We start from the raw sequence: 23,057 nt of genomic DNA on the forward strand, positions 1-23,057 counted from the left end.
TGCGGCGTAAATTTGTTCACGTCAGATGACGGCAAGCTGTTAACTATCGGTACATGTACGAAGGTTTATTTGTATATATGTATTTCGATTGCATTTTGGTTTTTGTCATGGATTATGTGTAAATGTTGTGCATGTACATATACTGATTAAACGCCCACCGCCGTACGTCCTTTCGGCGAGCTTGCGGCAAAATAGATATTTGCGTTGTGTTATTATATGCCAGTCGCTCAGTGGAGCGGGACAGTTAAATCCCAAAGTGAAAGCACTACTTGGTCATGATAGTGAAGCGTGCATGTTTTCAGGACGAAAATTCGAAATCACAAGACAAGATTTAAAAGCTGGAAAATTCTAAAGCAATACTTTTTTTTAATAGTAATAAATCATACCTAGTCTTGCTGAATCATGGAGCATGATAATTATCAATATTAATATCGCCCATTTTGTTCTTTTATTTTTAATGCTTCTTAGTTTTACACATAGTCTTCTCTCCACTCATGTAAAAACACTACACAAACTACAAATATCCATTTGCCGTCTAGCCCTGGGCACCGCGAGCAGTCGGCGTTTAATATTGCAGAAAAATATATACAAGATACATACAAAATACAGATGTACTATATACCCGGTATATATAAAAGCCCAATTGACAAAGATGTGTCACCACAAACATTCGTTAACAAAACTCGCTATCTGTTATTCAAAAAATAACATCCTTCCCCATCTCAAACTAAAACCCCTGCCGCCCAGGAAAAACCGGAGTTGCCCCCGGAAACAGGATGATCTAGGGGTAACGCTGGACTTGCGTTAAATTTCACATGCATTTATCAATTATGTCTGTCAATGCAGAAACTACACAACAAATCTAACGAAACCTTTCCTGAACTCCAGCCCTACCAAAACACCCCTACCCACGGGTGTCCGTCCACAAGTGAATACACCTTAAATACCCATTATTTCGTAAAACAAAAACAAAAAAATTGACCTGAACTGCTCGGTGTCTGACTAGAGAATGCCTATAAACCAGTACAAACCGCGTGACCACGCGCTAAAGCTCGTGCGCCACGTTCTTACCTCGTATCCGCGAAGACAAACAATTCCCGCTATTACTACCGAACCGCGGGAATATTTGATTCTAGAAAGAGAACTCGAAATGGTTTTGTATCATCTTAATTGGTATCCAAACTACTTCAGAAAAATGCTACATGGGCATGCTCCGTGTGTACAACTTCCCAGAACGACGCATTTGGTACCTTTGCTCATTTTTACTAGTAACAAAGAGCAAATTTCAGCAATTTCCAAAATCCTTATTACAAAAAAATTACACCGGATTTCATATGAAGTTATTAAATTTAATTCTTCTAATTATAATTTGGGTAAAGACAGAGGGCTATGGAAAAAGATCTTTCAGTTTTGAGGCGGCCCGGGTCAAACAGTAAAACAGCCTGTCAAACCACCTTAGAATTGCGGAAAATTCGCACCTGGGACGGCGATATGTGTAAATGTAGGATCTTTTCCCAGTAGTCTTTGTTTTAGTTTAGTTTTTCTGCTTTTTCTATTTATGTGCCCGTGTGCTTTTAAATTTAAATTAAAAGTGAGTACCGAAGCGATATCAACCGTGGGTATCCGACGCACAGAAACACCCACACCCACACACTTACACCCACACCCACACACTTACCCCCCCCCCCCCCCCCCCCCCCCCCCTCCCCCTCATATTTTAAATTAATTGCTTCTAGCTCTCCATTTTTGTTTTGTTTAAATTGACATCATTGTCCCTATTTTAAATCACACTATATTAGTTGTGTCCGGTCCAATGTTACACTTTGCTGTATTAGCATGTATTTATATCACACTGTCATAGTGCGTTAACCCCCAGATAGTAATACTTGTGTAACATACTACAAGATACAAGGGATATGACCTTTTGAACAATAAATAAACAAAAAAAGTGTTAATATATGAAAAGCATTAAATTAACACTATTTTTATATATGTATTGTTCCAAAAGGGTCATACTAGTATTCATAATTTACCTATGATATCACATTTTGTGAATAAATACCAAAACGGCGCCCAATACTTTTGTACCTTTATTGTTTTTACTCGTTAAATTATCCTGTGATATTTGCTTGCCATTTCTTAACTATCTTTGAATTTACCTACATGCTGTTTATCCATGCTATTTCTTATTTGTATCCAAGGTTTGTCGCAAGAATATCACTACAGTGCCAATGTTTACTGTTTTAGATATGCCACGTTAAATACATATTATAGTATCTTGTATCTTGAAGATTGTCAATTTCAAGCCGTTAACGCGCGAATGAATACGTCGTTGTCTAAAAATTCCGCGAAATTTCACATAAAGATGCCAGACAAATCTACACACTTCGATATACTGTTTCCTATTGTGTTGTATGTAATTTTCAAAATAAAACAAATATTTTGTGGTGGCGCAATGGAAAGCCCACTCGCCTTTCAATAAGACGGCCGTGGTTTGATCCCCCGATCATTTTCATCGAATCCTACATATAAATAAAGAGTTTCCTACCTTTTCAAGGCTGTGCAAACCCTGTTAAATAATATGTACACATGTGTTTAGTGTAAATGCCCTAGCAGGGGCATCAATATCCGATGAGAAAGAGATAACAGGAATAGCATGCAACCAATAAAATATATGGATCAATGACAATTACAACGTAAGATAGCAGGTCACACTAATACCAGAACCGGATTGTCAGGACCAGCATGGTTATTGTGCAAGTTGGAAAATTTTCTGTTATATAATGTAAAAGAACATATTAATACTAACACATAAATAAGATTTTTATTTTTTTATTTTTTTTATTTAGTGACCCAAATCCTGCCAGGACCAAAACAATCATTACAAAAACCAGGACAGGGAAAACCGGGACCAAATATTTATTTTAAGTATTATTAACTCAATTTCAAAGCTTATTTTATGTTGTTATTTCATGTAGGAAATACAAGAACACCACACTAAATGTATAAATAAAATAAGAAAAGATATGTTTCAAATAGTGTTTTTACTTGTTATTGCGGCTGTTGTGATTTTGCTTTTTTACTAGAACCAGGACTGGTAATGTAAGGACCGGTATATTTAGTATGTTTTGGATTTCTGTTTTAAATCATAAAAGCAATGTATATTTCTTTCTATAAATTTGTGCTAAAATACATTTGTATTCATGTCATATCAATTCATTAAGGTTGTTGCATATAAAAACCATGAAAAAAACACATTAAAGCACTCGGAGCTCTCTGATTTTATCTATATCCGACCATAACCAAACAACAGCACCGCCATCAATCTCTACCCAGAGTTGTCGTTCCTTTTCATTCACACACAATCTCCTAAAGGGAGAGCAAGGACAGTAACTCTGCGTGGAGATTGCACCGCCATGCGTGGAATCCTGTATGAACATGCGGATGTCTCTGACTTTATCCATCACATTTTGTTTGCAATTAATTTCCCCACTTTTACCTCTATGACTAGTGACGTCACAGACATCAGGTAACCAATCACTGCGTATAAAGTATGGTAGCGAGCCAATCAAAATAGACAGACTATTTATATCCATGTGGAAACCACTCAATATCAGGCTGGTATAGCGATCAATGATTCTAAAGCTCTTGATAAGGGAGGTAACTCTAAGACAGCAAAATATTGTTTCTCCTCAAAGTCGAAATGGAGAGTTAACGCGGAACTCTTCTTCGCGACTATAGATACTACCGTGGCATCAGTTTCATAAAGTATTACATTTTTTTTTGCATGAGAACACTGCCCCTGCACAGGGACTTGATTTTTTTTTTACATCTATGTTTGGACCTTACCAAGATCATCTAAACCCCGAAAACACGTGTAATATTACTTTAACCACCTTAGTTTAGGTCCAAATACGGCTGGGAAAAAACAAGTCCCTATGTGTTCCTGGAACTGGGATAAATCGTGCTGTTATACGAACGCACTACATAGTACATGAACTTGTTCGGATTTTTTTTTTTAGAAATATTCAGAATCGTTGCATCTGAATTGGTTTAATGTCAAAATTGCTGGTGTTTACATGGATTTACCTCTATTAGTAAACCAAATAATAAATCCTATTTCTGTGAAATTCGACAAGCATCTTACTTCCAGAAAAAAAATATGAAAAAAATATAAATAAATTATTTGGAATATCATAGCGTGGGTTGACATGTTTCCATGATTTGATATACTCTGTGTGCAATATGTAGCTTCAGTAATCTCTCTTCCGAGTTAAGGGACCGTTGTGTGGTACGGCCAGAACAAATATGGATACAAAAACAAAGTTTCTCCTAAAACACTTCCTATAGAACTGAACAACTCGTTGGCCAAACATACGTTGTGGAATAGAAAGTAACTCGATCGTTTATATTTGTTTGTTTGTATGGCACTCATGACACATTCCAGGGGTGAAGGCATTTCGAGGAAGAAATTAAGAAATTAAATCCAGACGCAGAAATACATGACACCGGGTATTGTTTTACTACGGACGGGATACAGAACAGCATATTACAATGCCAGCTCCGACGAAGCACAGAAACTAAATATGCAGTCAAACACGTCAAAACAAAACTATGGCAATAAAATAAGCTGAAATCCCAATATGTTTAAAACATGCACTTTTGGTTTGTTCTTTAGAAGTATTACATCACTTTCCTCTATTTAAAAAGTATATTACACAACAAGTGATAAAACACTTCAGGGGTTGTGAAGAGCACATCTTTATTGGGGCTTAACGTCCTCGAATCAGCCAGACAGGTGCACAGGGAGACACCGCCGGAGAAGAGAGAGTAGATCGGAAAACAAGAAATAGCAGATATGAAGTGTTGCAATGTGGGCAGCATGTCAACTTCAGTCCGTTCAAAAAGAAAATCCCGACCCTGCAGGGGCCGCACCATACACCGTTGTCCCCTAAGATACGAACACAGTGGGATTTTTTTTTTTGCAGCATGTTTATCATTCGTTTCTCCGATGTCCCCTGAAGGAACCAACACCGATCGATTCTGCAAGTCGCAAATAAGTTGCACTGTGCGTTCATGTAGTGAGTCACAGCAGGCCTATTATATCCCTCAATCTGCACGGGTTCGTTATAAACACAATACAGCAGGCCTATTATTTCCCTCAATCTGCACCGGTTCGTTAAAGACACAATACAGCAGGCCTATTATATCCCTCAATCTGCACGGGTTCGTTATAGACACAATACAGCAGGCCTATTATTTCCCTCAATCTGCACGGGTTCGTTATAGACACAAAACAGCAGGCCTATTATATCCCTCAATCTGCACTGTTCGTTATAGACACAATACAGCAGGCCTATGATATCCCTCAATCTGCACGGGTTCGTTATAAACACATCTTCTTGCAGAGGCCCGTTCCATGCTATGAACACGTCTATCTAGAATTTACAAATGATTTTGAATTTATGATGTATTTTGTCAAACTGTAGGAATACAATAAACGTTTAAAGCCTTCTTTCAAAACACGTAAATTCACTGTTTATTTGGAATATGTCAGCATAATAGAATCAGGGGGCAAAATGGGTTTGTGTCGCTAACTTGTTATTGAACGCTCAGTTGGTGAAGGTCAAGGTAATGAAAAAATAGTAAATTAGAAAAACAATTAGAGGAAGCAGCGAGTTAAACACTAACGTATTCGTTACTTTACAATTAATTTAAATTATATTTATTGGAAAATTCTTACTTAATTTACCCTTGGAATTCTCAAGTTGGTCGAAAACATGTATTTGAACAAATATATGTTTTATTCAAACAAGTTACGGCTTAATATTATTATGTTAATGTTGGTCACCTAATTCTTTTATATATTTGACTGGTTTTGCTTGGCTGTGTCGAGTGAGAGGCTCCCGGATGTTGGCTAAGTGTCGGGATCAAATTAAATATCCCTGCAGGGGCCGCACCATAAACCATTCGCACACAGTGGGATGCAGCATGTTTATCATTCGTTTCTCCGATCTCCCCCCCCCCCCCCCCCCCCCCCCCTTCCGATAGGTCCCTGGATCCGCCACTGCATTCATGATATGAAATGGCACATCCTCTAAAATTCATATACCGATTTAGGCAATGTAGCATTTGTTTTCTTATTTGTAATCTGCTAAAATATATTACCAGGGATTTTTACTATGGTTTTAGTCAATCCGCATGGAAACATCTATCTTATTTTGAGGCTAGTAAGCCTCTCTACAGCTAGTAAAAAAGAAATTAAGCTCCGGATGACCTAGGTATATGTATGAAATTCAAATAATATGTCATTTCGTAATATACATGTGGGTCGCATAAGAGATGTTAAGACATGCTATAACTTAATATGTCTGGTGAACTATTTTTGTGATGACTACATTAACCTCGCTATGGATCATTTTAGTATCTAATATAATTTCTGGGCTTTAGTTGGAGGGTAGGGGGTTGAAATTCAAGGTGACAACGGCCTTTCAGGGGGCTTGCTGAAAAAAAAAAGGAAAATATCTAATGGCCAGTGTGGGGGTCGAACCCACGACATTCGCGTTATTAGCACGACGCTCTAACCGACTGAGCTAACCGGCCTTGGATACATAGATGGATGTTTCTGAACTTTATATAACTTGAAGTATAGGAAGGTTTTGTATTACGTTTCTGTTTATTTTGCTTTCGATATATATCTTTACTTTTTAATGATTTTTATTCATCAATAAAATAAGTGACATATTGGACCTAATCATCAAAGATATTGATTATTACACGTGGATTATTATCATAGTTCTTGAAATAGTTATTTCCCTTTAAATGGCGGGAGTTGTCATCATTGGGGGATTCCCGGCTTTTCATATTATGCTAATAAGGCCGGGAGAAATTCCTATACCTGTTTAGTTATTTTATTGCATTTAACATCATTTATTGACGAAATGCATATTTCGTTCTTGGTTGCAAGAGATGTGAATACGTGTATTCTGCCTCACTTTACTTTCAGGATTCCCAACAGGTCATGTGATAGGCAAAATAGTATCCAATCAAAACGCTCGTTATATACAGAAGACAATCTGTGACGCACATGTCGGGCATACCACGTTGGTAACTACAATGTCTGCCTGATACGGAAAAAGCTGCTGTAAACTTGAAGTAGTTGTTGCATGTACTTGGCTGCACATAATTACTTGACGAGCTACAAAGCGTCTTGCTATTGGCATCGGAAACACTGGTAGCCAGTAAAATGATAGCAGACACCGCGGTCTCAACCAGGTAGGCCTTTGCACTCCCCCAAAAATAACGAAACGTGGAAGACACGCCGGATCGTTTCTGGCTATTGTACTTTAGTTTTACACGTATGAAGTATGGTAAACACGTCATAATTTAAAACCGAATAGATATCCTCGTGTGCAGCGTTATATGCATGCATGCTGTTTTAATTTTTGAAACACGTAAATTAATTGTGGAAACATTGCCCATTTTGCATTTGTCCAGTCCACCATGTGTATCACAAGACCAGCAGCTATAACAGTTTATTTTGATATCACATTGCATAGATGCAAAACACGTGCTTTTAAAGGATTTCATGTGGTATGAACGTGTTACCACTTTCAATTAAATTTAAATGGTCTATATATAGACAGATACGTTTACACATTTATAAGCACATGGTTTTATTGAGAATTCAAGAACAGATAACTGTATGCTAATACACAGTCCAATGCTAAGCAGACTATCTTTGTTTTATTTACAATTACACCCTACAATTTAATATAATAGACTTTAACTTTATTTTGGATATTATTACGTAACATTCTTGAAACAAGTCTTCTTTATATCATCACTTTTGCCAGGTCCAGTACACTCTTCCCAGGGGGAGTGTTTCCAAACCAGGGGGGGGGGAAGGGGGAAAAAACATGATTTTTAAAGAAAATTCTCAGGTTAGACGGGGTTTCTTGAAGCCCAAAAAAAACCTCTGGATCCGCCACTGCTGCCGATTCAGCTATAAAAAGATATATGTAGCTATATTCACCTATAAATTATAGCTGTAATGAGCTATATTCTCTCAGATTTCAATTTTCATTGAATTAAGGCAAAGTTGCATCAAACAACAAGGTTTATGGTAATGTTGACTACAAAAAGCATAGATTTGGATGTTTATTTTCATTTTCAATTTATAAATATAAAATTTACATTTTTTTTTTACATCATTATTATTTTAAAAGAATGCTAATAATTAATGTCTTTGGTTATCACCCTAATGATGAAATCTTCTTCAAAAAGCAACTTTGTTTCGTTTTCCTTGAAAAAGAAATCACATGAAAATAGCTCAAAAGACCTATTTCAGAAAGGTCAATGGAGCTATTACAGGTCTTTACAGCTATATAGCTCAATCGACAGAGTGTACTGGACCTGATTGTTGGCTGGATGGTAACACAAAGAGGATCTCAATGTAGAAGGAATTGTGAGTGCCCACAGAAAAAGTCATGTGGTCAAACAGTTGCAAGTGATCTATAACATAAGAGGTCGCTTAAGCTTGTTGTCTGTTTTTCGGATTGTACCGACTGTGATGCTGGTCAAAAGCATCTTGCGATGGTAAACCTCAACATTGTTGGAGTAGCAGGTGAACCATACCTGTTCTTGTCTGATTAAGGGATCGAACCCTGGACATTGTGTCCCACTCCCACCGAACCACCCATTCACACAGTTGTTGGCAGTAGATCTAGACTAGCCAGACCTGCAGACCAATATCCTCAATTTGGTACTCAAAACTCAAAGATAAATTTAAAATTTGTTTTAAATACAGTCATATTACCAATTGCATTTGCCTTCACTAATTCACTTTGAAAGATGGGATTATTTTAGGTATATCATCAACTGTTGCTTATTTCAGTCCGTGGGCTGCTGAGTCGATTCTTTTCAAAGACTTTGATTTAGCTGATATTGGACGATTGGATGGAAGGAATGACCACGAAACTCTGACATTAACCAACAGTTATGACAGGTAATTAGAGTTATATTACCAGAGTATTAACATTGCAGTATCAGTGTGCCAGCAAGCATTTTTGAAACACGACAGCACTATCCAAACAAAGGTAAATTAGCATGTGATAAAAAAAATGTATATGATATAGTCCAACACCCGGCATGCAAACAGGTAAATAGTTATGATGTTATTATAGTTTTTCACATGTTCTTATCTTAAGAATATTTTCATTGTTGATATATATATGAATTTGTCTTTTGTCGGTCATAATTGCTAGACTGCTCTCCCTCTGCCTAAAAATCAACATGGGGGGATAAAAAGATAAAGTTGACGATTCATTGCAGTTTATAATTTCCATCGGAAATTAAATCAAAATTTATGCAAAAAAATCCTCTTATTAATGATGACAGTAAATTTGCGGGTATAGTGCGCATGTCGTTTTTGGGGTCAGATTTGAAAAAATTGAAAATAAAATGATGGTGGACGAATCCTGCAGAAACCAAACGAAGAAAGTGTAGCTAATTCTGATGCCAGAGAATCGCCGATCAACTTATGTTTCAACATCTCAGATTTGAAGGGGATGTGTTGAATGTCCACGCTTCTAGTATAAACATATTTTTTATAATCCCTTTACGGTCAAATCAGTCTGTAGTTCTAACAGTGCAGTGGGGCTTCACACCACGGCACATGTTGAGGAGTGAAAACAACACGGTCCCTCGATCGTGACTGCAAGTAATTTCAATTAATTTGCAGTAGAGCTATTGTTAATCAGTAATCACTGATAGAGTGTTAGCTAATTACTGCATTATAATTTGTATGTGGTGTTGAGAAGTGTCAATAATTTTCGCTGAAGCATGGCGATCTTACCTAGCCTATTGTCCGGTCCAGACAACTTACCTGTAAAAATGTTACGTGCCCAGCTAGTGTTTGTCGCCAAATCAGCAGTCATGATAACCAATTTTAATCATTTAAGAGAAGGTAAAAATTGTGTTGCCAAAATTTCATTCTTTGTTGTTATTTTAATCTTCAATCTTATCACCGACGACTCAAAATAAACTATTTGAAGGGAGGTAATCCAATATGGCGGACCAGAAACTCTGAGAACGATAACCCAAGAATGACTTGTTCCTGTGTATAGTGCGTAACCCCTTTTTGACATGACAAAATATTTACCCAAAAAAGTGTGTACTATACTCGCAAATTTACGGTAGTTAAAAACAGGGCTAGACAAAAATGGTAATCTGAAGGTGTGAGACTAGCTAAATCTCCAGCTGGACTAAAGTTGTTTCAAATCAGCTATCCTGATTGACTAGTCAAAATTATATATTTAATTCTTATAATGTCGAAGAATATTGGGTTAGTGGAATTTTCAAATAGACTTAATTGGACCTGACTGACTATATAGCTAGCTGGTTTGGAAATGAATTTCTAGCCACGTCAGAGATGCTTATTTTTGTTTTGTTTTCGTGCAGTGTGTGGAAACAGTCATCTTTGCTCGGTCACCAGAACCTGTCCACAGGCACCAGTGTAGCTAGCTCTGACTGTAGTGATGAGCATGATCTATACCTGGATATCGATGGAGATTTGGACGAGCATCTTTTTGGGGATATTACCACTTCATTATTGAACATCATACAGGAAACAGATGTCTCAGGTATATTTCTGGTTCTTCGTCAAACTAATTGTCGAAATACCGAACTTATCATAAACGGGTGTAAATTGTGTACGTACGTATTGGGTGGGTGGGGGGTGGGGTGGGGACTTTCAACCAGTCAAATATTTCCCCTCCGCTGGTAAAATTCATGATCACCCAGTGTTACTTTTACTTTTCACAAGAAATTACTGGATAGGGTATGCTGTATTCTAATATTCTTTGTCATGATACATTTGCCCTCATTTCCGGGGGGGGGTGGGGTAAACTGCACCAAATATTAAACCAGCATACAGTATTAAATTTCAGTTTTGGCTTAAAAGGTTGTGCATTAAATTAGTGTATGAATTGATTTATGTAAAGTCATTTTAGTATAGCTGGAGGATTTACTTACTGGTAATTTCAGTAAAATTGTAAAACATAAACTATCCCCAGGAACCTAGAATATTGGTTTTGCACTGAAAAAATGCACTTCAGCTGTTTTAACAACTAAAAAGAAAGAACAAAGTTTGACAAAATTTGTCTGGTGCTATCAAAATTATGACTTGTTTTAAGTGAGAATGAATACAAGCATATTTGTTATAAACAGGTTTGACAATACTAATTGATTTGGTTATTTCCTCTTTTTCAGACACAATTGCTCTTGCTCAAGACTTAGACTGGCAAAGTATCTCCTGTGATTCCTATAATACGACCACCATATCTGAGGCTGATGATAACCCAAGCACCAGTAGTTCAGAAGGAGACATAACACCAAATAAAAGCCACAATAAAGTCTCATCAAACTCGAAATGCCGTTCAGACACATTTGCTGACAGTAGAAATTGGTATGTATTAATTCTAGATATAGCTCTTCTTTAACGGCAACAATACTGAGCAGTTCATTTTCACATTTTTTTTTACGTCTTGTAGATCTGCCATGCTACATGTGCTAATGCATTTCAATAATTTACAATGTTTTGAATAGATGTATATTGGTATAAAGCTTGGATTGACAGGTCAGTTTCTTGTGTACCATATCATGTCTAAAGTAGAACTGTCAAAATTTTTGCATATCAACTAAGATCATAAGGAACTCTTTGCAGAATAAAATAGAAAATGTGTAGAATTGGTGTAAATTGTATATATTTTTTTACAAGAACATGGCACTTGAAGCTTTATATGTAAATCTATAATATGTTGCATGAAGGAATGGGAACTTTTTTTATGTAATTACAATGAGAACTATTTTCTTCAAAATATGTTTTTGTGGGGTTTGGAATGAGTGTTTAAAGATAAAAAAAAAATGTTTGTATAAATATGAGAACAGGTACATTTATTTTACATCCGCCAATGCCAATGTCACACATATTTACTTTGTGAGCAGGAGTTGTCTGCGTCCTGAGGAGCGTGTACAGGTGGTGGAGGACCTTAGTCATATTGTTAGTCGGGAACTGGGGCTACGGGAGCAGATGGAAGTGATTCGGATCATCAACCCTGCCGCTAATGTATCACCTACAGACACAGAGTTTGTCATCGGTAAGAATTCTCTTAGTTCACTAAGTAGATTCTTTTGATAAAGGTAATATAATTCCTTTCCAATATTAAAGAGGTAATTTAGACTCAAATATTGTGGCCATGTCATGGTGAATGCATTTAATATTGTTTAACAAAACTTGTATGCAACATAATATATGAAACATTGACCAATGCAGATGTTTATGTTGGCAAGATGCAATTTTGTTCACATTAAGTTTTTGGCATGCGTTGTTAAATTACACGTGGGCTTGTGATAGATTTGCATCAACTTTAATTTAAACAACCTTCGCAAAGAATTCAAATGCCTATTGCAATGATATTTGGTCTGTAGCATTATGGGGATGAAAGTTTGTCGAATCTGTTTTTTTGAGATGACATGAGTGAAATGCATCAAAAGATTTCAATATTTTGAAGGGGTGAAAGCTTGTTTGTTGCTTACTTGAATGAAGGAAATTTATATAGGGACCATAGTACCTCAAACAAGATTTATATGAGGTCTGGAATCCACAAAATTTAAAAGTAGTAATTTAATCTATATATAATTGATATGATAACAATTTTGTTGAAAGAAATAACATTGATCTACTTTGACTGATATAAACGTATTTAAATGTGAAATCTTCCATGAAAGATCTATTGTATGAAGACTACTTACGGTATTGTTTGTTTAAATAAATACGATTTTGGTCGAAAGTTGTGGATGCTTGATGTATTTGCCAGCACTATTATTAGCAGGTGAGCAATACATTCTATTAGGCCACTTGTATATATCATGTGTCTTTGCAATGAGTAATCACGTTAGACTTACGATAAAGTCACATAGATTTTCTTGTATATGTATTTTAACTGTCAATGTTGCAAATCAATGATGTCTCCGTTACAGAGCTGGATTCCTTGAATGACGAGAAGTTGCAGAGAATAAGAGAGTGTGTTTGTCGACATGCCACAAATCAGTGTAGCCCTGACAGCACACAGCAAGACAAATTTACTCCAAGCAAAAAGTTTGACAAGGTAAGAAATATGTGTCTGAAATATTAGAGTATACAAGAAATGTATTGCGATACATATTCAGATATATTGTCATTGGAAAAACATGTTCAATTTAATAAGAAATTGTTGTTCGCTACACGCACCAATTTCCACCACTAGTATAGCCTGCTTATGGTTATTGACATAACTCTTAGATTATGTAGCATTTAATAAAGTGAAAAACTCCTAGCATAATGTATAAAATCATTGCAATATTGAAAAAATGTTGCAATTCAAAATGATTGAATATATATGAATTGCAATGATATAATTTGCCTGTGTATTTTGATGTACCAGTTTTTCAATATCTTGTGAATAGGTTGTATTTGAAAACTCATAGACGGTTAAGCATACTATTGATAATTCATTGATTTATCCAATCTAATTAAAACAAGATCTTTGCATCATTTCCATTTATATATTTCATTAATGGAAACTATATGCTTTGTAATATTTCATATATATATAAAAACATTCACATTAGTAATTTATGAAGGATAATTTTTATTTGAAAAGTATTCCAGGATATTACCAATTAGTGTGTTTGTCGTGTAGGCACTATCTTTTCTTCCTGTTAATAACCGTTGTTTAAAGGGTGCAAAATTAGTGCAACATAAAGCAGCGATTGAATGTACATTAAAGAAAATTTGAGGAATACTTTCCCAATTCAAAAAAATTATAGGCTTTATTTTCCCCAACTCGTGTAAGAACAGGCTTTTCTAAAATTTAGGAAGAAGGAACACCCATGATTAGGTAGAAAGAACAGTGACAACTTTAATGACACTTTGTTTATATATATATGTTTTTTTAATCAGAAATTGAAAACACAGGAAAGGAGGAGTCGACAGAAAGCCATCCGACAACGTCAAAGGAAAGATTACAGGCAAATGCTGAAGGAGAAGCGCAGTGGGTTATTTGTGAAGGAAGAAGTGCTATCACTTATAGTTGAAGATCCTGGCAGTTTACACGTGGACGAGGGTGACGGAGACGGAGACGGAGATATAGACATTCTGGGATGACCCTGGTGTAGACTAGCTAGCCAATTTAATACACAGTGCATGGTCAGACTTGTCATTGCCAGTTTTTATACGTCATTGAGACAGACCGATGTTTGTGTGTCGATTCAGTCCTGACTTCTGTGAAATGTTCAAGGCTGTTCAAGGTTTACTAAATGTAGCAAAATCATTTTCCTTCCTACAATAAATTTCCCATTTATCAGAAAAAACATTTTCATATATATACCTTACTTGTACAATTTTGACCGTTTAAGGGTCACTTGTCATGTTTGATGTACCTTGACGTTTGGGGAAAATGACCTGGAGTATTCTTATCTTGACTGTAGGCCTGTTTTCACTGAAACCGGAATTTTTACGTTTTTTTTTCTTTTCTATTATAGAAATTTCTTTATGACCGGTAGTAAATCAAGCGAATTATGACAACTGAATGATGAACAGGATTCATTACTGGTCTCTAAAGGCCCTGTAAGCCCTTGTTTAAGACAATATTTGAGTAGATCTTGATGAAGTTTACGACAATTAACAGGGGTCTTAAGTGGAAAGCACAACGTTTCCTTTAATTTCTAGTTGTAATCTGTGTTCTGTACCAGCCTAGCATTTACTGCCACTGCTCGCTCTACTTACTTATCACTGCCATTTCATTACAAGGACAAAATGATGAGGTTTACATGCTTCATGTTGGCAATTAGCGGTAAGCGGTCCTTATGGTTTTGCCTGAAAATGGGTGACCGTGGTCTGTATCTGTTCTCAGTTCCTTGGTTCTGATTAAGAGTGATGCAGTAGTTCTGACATGAGCCTATGACACTGCCATAGTTAATAGTATACTTAAAATTTTCAAAGATTTATAAGGCCCCTTCCACAAGATGTTCAGCTTCATTTTCCAAATATCATCAGAAAAATCACTTTCTTTTCCAAAATCATGCTTCTTGTTTGTGATCATTTCCATCAAGTATATCATGATCATGAATGAACATGTGAACAAATAAATTGGAAGTACCACAGTTAAAGGCAGTATAACTGATACTTGTAGACTATGGGGATCTTTCAGGCAATGACCTTATAAATACCACTATTGTGCTTTTATTCAGAGGCAAAAATATCTAGAAACTTGTGAACGAGGGAAATTTGTCTTGCAAATTCTTAGAATTAACCCTACTTATAGTGCTGTTAAGTGTAAAGATTTGACAACATGGATATGTGTGACATTCTTGTGAGTGAGCTTCAGTTCGATTTAGTGCTGTTATATGCATCCATTCCTTAATAAACATGACCAATCCCTTACAATGAAGCAGTAGGAATATTTAGATAGCAAGATAATTATTCACGTTGTAATGGTATTTATCACTTATTGAAGGTAACGTTATAAAGAAAAGTAATTGCTTTTTAATTACTTTTCGTTAAAATTTCTCTATATAAAGACAGTACAGTATTTAATTTGCAAATTGTGGTATATTTCGAAAACCATGGATAATATGGCTTTATTAATGAAATTCAAGGGCATATTTCTGGGCAGTATTCTATAAAAAGTCAAGGTTTTAAAACTTGAACATTGCCACAATTTTTCAAACATTTCGTCCCGTCTTTAAAAGATTCCATATCGGAGTTGACATGTGTATATGGTATTCAGAATCTTATCTTTTTATCACATCACATAGTCAAATGTCTATAAATTGAACTTTGAAGATTCTAGTTTCTTATTGAAAATTGAAATGTTCTGGGGTCATTTTAACACCTAAAAATTTGCAAACAGAAATGCATAAATTTTCTAATGACATTTAATCCAATATGTACATAGACTCCAAATTAATTCTTTTTTGCCTTGTGGTTTGGTTTAAATGCCATAAGTTCAACATCCCCGAGTCAAATTAACGATGTTTCATTTTTTTTTCTTGATGGTCAGAGATTAAAACATCAAAGTTTGACTGTATGTGATTTTATTAATTGTTACATCCCATGTACCTAATTATAGGTGCATAAAAACGTGACAGCCATTTTATAGTTGAAACTGTAAAAAAGGTGCAAAACTTTTCTATAGAATCACAATCAGTTAGAGAAATATTTTGATATTAAAACATTTTAAGATAAGAATGGCAAATTTAGTGCTGTAAAGTTAGACTTTGTTTTATGTGGGTTTTATGATGCTCTGTGATTGTTATAGTAATCCTTTATTGTGGTCAAGTGCCAAACTAGTGCCCGAGCCCGACAGGTTTTTGAAACTTTATAAAAAAATAATACTGAGACGTAATTGTTTATATTTGCTTAATATATATATATGACGTTTGTGATGTTTAAAATTGTAAGTAATTGCTTTATGAAGTATAGTGCTAAATGAAATAGTTCAATCATGATGGCTTGATTACCTCCCTTTATTTGAGCTAATTTACTTCTATGCTAAATGAATAATTCTGCCATATTTTACAAGAGATTGGCCAGAAAGCTAAAGAGATGGTGTTTCTTAAATGCTGGTGTTATCTTAACCCCTACAACAAAGTTTGAGGGCATTTTATTGCTCATTTATGGACAGAAAAGTATCCGCCACAATGCTGCTTTTGTTATTTTCTTAACAAGTTTTTGAGTCTTCATACACATGATCAGTACCATAGATAGGTGTGGTTTAATACTTTCATTTCGATGCTTTTCTTGAGAGTTAAGCTCCTTCCCTGATATCCATTTAATGTGAATTTTATTTGAATAACTGCTACTTTGGTACCTTCTTGACCTCTGTACACATGATCAGTGTGATATACAAATTTTATTTTATCTATTTGATAGAACTATTGCTCTTTTTGCAATTCCTTTTGATAAATTGTGTCTTGAGTTAAGCTACTAATCTTCTTGTGTGATGTTAATGAGACTTAATAAACATTATCAGTAGTTTTGATTTGCAATTTCTTACAGTTTATGAAATTTTATAAGAGTTATTTCCCATTCCTTATCTGATTATTTCGTTTTGATCCTTCTTCATGCCTTGGACCCTAAATTCATATACCTGGTTATTTCCCAAAAAATACCTCGTCTCTTAACAGCTAAATGGGTGGATGTAATACATGTAGTGGGCATGAGCTTATACGAATAAAACACAAAATAATTCTGGCTTGGAGATTTGTGTCTCACTAGATGATGGTTCAGTAAGAATAAATTAGCAATGATGGTTTCATACTCTGTTTATGGGGGAGGGTTTGGGGCTGCATATAGTATTACACCTTTCTGTCCCGATTAATTGTCATGACTCTGCCAACTTTATTTCTGAAATGATTGTCATCAAAGTTTATATGAAGTTCAAAAATCAGAATACCTCAAGTGAGTCCGTATTTCAAAGTCCCAAGAATGATGCCAAAGTCACTGTTATGTATAGTTCAACCACACGGGGCATGGGGGCATCCTTCTCTTACACACATGTTCTAGTTCGTTTCTCCAATATACTGGTACAATATACACAAGCATTGAAATTGTTATGTCTCAAGGTGATTATGCATATACATGTATTAAAAAGGAAGGATGTATGCATCAATCTGCCTTACAAATTTCATTTTCATCCCTGTATATTTGATATTTTTGTTGATTTGTGTAGTCATGTCTACATACCCTAATGAATTTCTCTTTTTCCATGTTAAACATCGTGGTCTGTTTTTATGAATGTTGTCAATGAGAAGCCTTACCATGCCTACCCAACAAGATTTGTTTGTAGTTCAGTATGCCCTAGATGTGTTCAGCAAGTCTGAGACATCATTTTCATGTATTTGGATTTCATTGTATTCAGATGGGGGGAAAAAGTCTTGATTGATGAAATTTAAAAGTCGGAAACATCATTTTCATTTAACTGGATTGTATTATTCCGTCTTTGCGTATTACAGAGTTATCTTCTCTTGAGAGCAGGTATTGATTGTTACGTCACTTGTTTGTGAGAGTAACGTCATCAATTTTTGAGAAAACGACGTAATTTTCTCGCACAAACCAATGACGTAACAATACCTGTTCCCAAGAGAAGATAACTCTGCAATACGCAAAGACGGAATACATAAAAAAAAAATCCTAGATTGGTGAAATTTCTGTTTTGATAATCCCACTACATGTACTACAAAGGGTGTGTAGTACACTGTTAGTTTTCTCTCTGAATTGTTTGCACAACATTTAAAAGCACATTGATATGTTGTACCACGGCTATAGATACATATGTAGTCTTATCTGATTCCCTGGTTTTACAGCATACATTCAGTTTCCTGTACATTAACGTTAGGCGAGACAAGAATGGATTTATTTGTATATTTTTTATATCAAATTTCATTGCAAACATCCCAATAATTGTGTTGTTTCCGTTAATGTCGGTTGTGCAATAGGTCGCCCTAACGCCTATCAGTCTCAGCTGTATGTACAATCTAGGACATACTGGGTATGAATAAACTAATAAAAATATAACAATATACATGATGTGTTGTTTTCACTGTAAGCATAATAATATTACTGTATAGCGGTCCCTCACCAAGTCAAGCTTTCACCCTTTGCCAGAATAATCCATAGCCCAGTGTGAATTTCGCCGTTAATATTTAAAATTACTAAAAATAATATAAAATAAAATGTTTACTAATAATGTTAACTGTGTTGATAAATTCGATCTCATCGCAGCAGTAAAAAACGGCAAAAATTACACTCCAGCCAAATTTCCCGTAACGTGGGCTCGGTATTTAGCTCACTGGGTCCGAAGGACCAAGGTGAGCTTATGCCATACCGTGGCGTCCGTCGTCTGTCGGTCAACAATTTCTTCAAACAACTTCTTCTTCTTAACCACTTATTGGAATTTAACTAAATTTGACTGGAAGCATCCGTAGGTGGTGGGGATTCAAAATTGTACAAATGGTGGGGCAAAAAGGGGGCAATTTGGCTATATTGCTTTAAACGACTTCTTCTCTGAAACTAAGCGATGGATATCAACCATATTGACTGGAAGCATCCCTAGGTGGAGGAGATTCAAAAATGTACAAATGCTTGGGCTGACCCCCCAGGGGGTTGAGGGGCAGGGCCAAAAGGGGGCAATTTGGCTATATGGCTACAAACGACTTCTGTAGAACTATGACAGTGTGAAATAGGAAGATTTGAGGACAGTGTGTTATGTAATTATAAATGGTAATCATGAGAACAGAATTAAATAGATGTCAGATGAAAGTAAAAGAACTGAAGACAGAGTGTTGAGAACAAGGAGTTATTGTGAAACAAAATATGAATGGTGGTGTGGTTGATGAAAGGACAGGAAGCTAACTGGTCGGTTATCTAAAGAGGAATGGAGATCTGGTCAATTAGTGATAATTGAAGGTACAGGCTGGAGCCCTGGGAACCTCTATTGACCACCTGATGGCTGTTGATTTACAGTTGACCAATAGAAATGTTAGTCAACTAATTTGCATATTAGACACCTCTTAGTTTTTAGCTCACCTGGCCCAAAGGGCCAAGTGAGCTTATGGCATGGTGCGGCGTCCGTCATCCGGCCTCAACTTTTTACTTTAAACAACTTCTTCTCAGTAACCAAAAGGGCTAGGGTAATGATATTTGGCCAGAAGCATGCTGGGATGAAGGGCTACCAGGTTTGTTCAAATAAATGACCTTGACTTATATTCAAGGTCACAGGGGTCAAATATGTTTTTAAACTTTAAACGACTTCTTCTGAATAACCAAGAGGCCTAGGGTGATTATATTTGGCCAGTAACCTGCTGGGATGAAGGGCTACCAAGTTTGTTCAAATAAATGACCTTGATTTATATTCAAGGTCACTGGGGTCAAATATGCTTAAAACCTTTAAACCACTTCTGAATAACCGAGAGGCCTAGGGATATATTTGGCCAGTAACATGCTTGGATGAAGGGCTACCAAGTTTTAAAAAATAAATGCCCTTGATTTATATTCAAGGTCACTGGGGTCAAATATGTTTAAAACCTTTAAACGACTTCTTCTGAATAACCGAGAGGCCTAGGGTGATGATATTTGGCCAGTAACATGCTGGGATGAAGGGCTACCAAGTTTGTTCAAATGAATGACCTTTGCCCATTTTTTAGCTCACCTGGCACGAAGTGCCAAGTGAGCTTATGCCATGGCGCGGCGTCCGACGTCAGTCCGGCGTCCAACCGTCTGGCGTCAATATTTTACTTTAAACAACTTCTTCTTAATAACCAAAAGGCCTAGGGTGATGATATTTGGCCAGAAGCAAACTGGGATGAAGGGCTACAAAGTTTGTTAAAATTAATGACCTTCACCCATTTTCAAGGTCACGATAATTAAACTGTCAAGGGAGGTGTTATTTGGACAGTAGCATGCTTGGTTGAAGAGCTACCAAGTTTGTTCAAATGAATGACCTTCAATTATATTCAAGGTCACAGGGGTCAATTGTCTTAAAAAAACTTTAAACAACTTCTGAATAACCAAAATGCCCAGGGTGATGATATTTGGCCAGTACCATGCTTGGGTAAAGGGCTATCAAGTTTGTTCAAATGAATGACCTTTACCTATATTCAAGGTCACAGAGGTCAAATATGTTAAAAACATTAAACAACTTATTCTGAATAACCAAAATGCACAGGGTGATGATATTTGGCCAGTAGCATGCTGAGATGAAGGGCTACAAAGTTTGTTTAAACGAATGACCTTCACCCATATTCAAGGTCACAGGGGTCAAATATGTTAAAATCATTATAAACAATTTGTTCTCAATATCCAAAATGCCCAGGGTGATGATATTTGGCCAGTACCATGCTTGGGTAAAGGGCTATCAAGTTTGTTCAAATGAATGACCTTTACCTATATTCAAGGTCACAGAGGTCAAATATGTTAAAAACATTAAACAACTTATTCTGAATAACCAAAATGCACAGGGTGATGATATTTGGCCAGTAGCATGCTGAGATGAAGGGCTACCAAGTTTGTTCAAATGAATGACCTTCACCCATATTCAAGGTCACAGGGGTCAAATATGTTAAAAACTTTAAACAACTTCTTCTCAATAACCAAAATGCCCAGGGTGATGATATTTTGCCAGTAGCATGCTGAGATAAAGGGCTGCAAAGTTTGTTCAAATGAATGACCTTCACCCATATTCAAGGTCACAGGGGTCAAATATGTTAAAAACATTAAACAACTTCTTCTGAATAACCAAAATGCCCAGGGTGATGATATTTGGCCAGTAGCATACTAGGATCAAGGGCTACCAAGTTTGTTTAAATGTATGACCTTGAATCATATTCAAGGTCACAAGGAGCAAATATGTTCAAAATAAATAAAAAAAAAAACACCAACTTGTTCTGAATAACCAAAAGGCTCAGGATGTTGATATTTAGTCAGTAGCATGCTGGGATCAAGGACTTCTATGTTTGTTAAAGTGAATGACTTTGACTTATATTCAAGGTCACAGGGGTCAAATATGTTTAAATCTTTAAACTACCTCTTCTGAATAACCATGGGTCCCAGGATGTTGATACTTTGCAAGTTGCATAAAATTTGTTCAACATAATGTAATGACTTTGTTCGACTTTCAATCACAGGGGTGAAATGTTTAAAAAAAAAATAACAGGTTCTTTTGAATGAATTTTTATCATAAATACTGATATTTTATTTTGCCTGTAGCTTTATTTTAGATCACTTTTAAGGTTACAAGTGTGAGATTTATACCAGGTGAGCGATGCAGGCCCATTGGGCCTCTTGTTCTGAATTACTTTAAACTTTAAGTTAAGACGCTGATATTTTGCCTGTAGCTTTATTCTAGTCCTCTTTTAAGGTTACAATTGTGAGATTAATACCAGGTGAGCCATGCAGGCCCAATTGGGCCTCTTGTTAGTATAAGTGAGAGATACAAAAAGATAGTGGAGGAGAAGGCAGACTGAAGTAGCGAGAGACAGAGTTGGAAGATGGAAAGAGAGCCAGATTGGAGAGCCAGATTGGATCAGGATTGAAAGTGAGCTAAGATAGAAAGTGCTAGCAATGGTATGCAGAAGAAGGAACTGGAAGTTGGCAACAATAAAGAAATGAACTGGAAACGGATTTGAGTACTAATTCCCCAGACCGACATCGGTTATATATTCATGTACTGGATGTCAATCATATTTAATCAAAAGCTTTCATGGGAGGCAGGGATTCAAAATTGTACAAATGGTGTGGCTGACCACCCCGGGGGCTGAGAGGGCAGTGCAAAAAAGGGTTAGTTGGCTATTTTGCTCTAAGCGACTTCTTCTCTGGAACTAAGAGATGGATTTCAACCATATTTGACTGGAATCATCCCTAGGTGGTAGGGATTTAAAATTGTACAAATGGTGGGGCTGAGGGCAGGGTCAAAAGGGGACAATTTGGCTATATTTCTATAAACGACTTCTTCTGTAGAACTATGCCATGGATATCGATCATATTTGGTCAGAAGCATTCATGGGAAGCAGGTATTCAAAATTGTACAAATGGTGGGGCTGACCCCCCCCCCCCCACTAAAAAAATGTATTACACCATATAATTCCATATATACAATTGCTGAGTATAAAGAGAAGAATGCACATTTGCTTTCAGGATGGCCCTAGGGTATAGCCCCACCCTTTGAGACATAGTCCCTGGGCCATAACTTTAAAACGGTTGAGATCCCCACCCCAAAACTATATATACAAATGCTGGGCATAAAGAGACGAATGGTGTCATGATATCAGAATAGACCCTGGGGTCTGACCGAACCCCTAGGGACCTAGTTTCTTAGTCACAGCTTGGAAACAGTTGAGAGCCCCACCCTATAACCATATATATAATTGCTGAGTATAAAGAGATGAATGTACATATGCTTTCAGGATGGTCTTGGGGACTGCCGCACCCTTTGAGACTTAACCCCTGGGTCATAACC

General features: G+C 36.3%; 1 protein-coding gene and 1 non-coding gene across 2 annotated transcripts; one reads left to right on the forward strand and one right to left on the reverse strand.

The window, feature by feature from the left end:
• Window positions 1-6,529: 6,529 nt before the first annotated feature.
• On the reverse strand, window positions 6,530-6,603 carry Trnai-aau. The gene has a single exon. It is a non-coding gene; the product is annotated as a tRNA-Ile (tRNA).
• A 448-nt stretch (window positions 6,604-7,051) lies between these two features.
• On the forward strand, window positions 7,052-18,035 carry LOC110448421 (protein FAM199X-B-like). Its single transcript, XM_021494646.1, has 7 exons — window positions 7,052-7,275; window positions 8,897-9,007; window positions 10,462-10,643; window positions 11,272-11,467; window positions 12,007-12,158; window positions 13,042-13,169; window positions 14,003-18,035. Exons 1-7 carry the CDS (start codon window positions 7,247-7,249, stop codon window positions 14,204-14,206), a joined length of 1,002 nt encoding a protein of 333 aa, XP_021350321.1. The 5' UTR covers window positions 7,052-7,246; the 3' UTR covers window positions 14,207-18,035.
• The last annotated feature ends 5,022 nt before the right edge of the window (window positions 18,036-23,057 follow it).

This window comes from Mizuhopecten yessoensis, unplaced genomic scaffold (genome assembly GCF_002113885.1).
Source record: "Mizuhopecten yessoensis strain PY_sf001 unplaced genomic scaffold, ASM211388v2 scaffold4033, whole genome shotgun sequence".
In the NCBI taxonomy this organism is placed as follows: domain Eukaryota; kingdom Metazoa; phylum Mollusca; class Bivalvia; order Pectinida; family Pectinidae; genus Mizuhopecten; species Mizuhopecten yessoensis.

What these genes read in the sequence shown, in the direction of transcription:
- LOC110448421 (XM_021494646.1), top strand. Translation starts at nt 7,247, where the DNA reads ATGATAGCAGACACCGCGGTCTCAACCAG. An exon ending in TTAACCAACAGTTATGACAG is followed by an intron (nt 9,008 to 10,461) that starts GTAATTAGAGTT and finishes GTTTTCGTGCAG; the next exon opens with TGTGTGGAAACAGTCATCTT. An exon ending in CAAGCAAAAAGTTTGACAAG is followed by an intron (nt 13,170 to 14,002) that starts GTAAGAAATATG and finishes TTTTTTAATCAG; the next exon opens with AAATTGAAAACACAGGAAAG.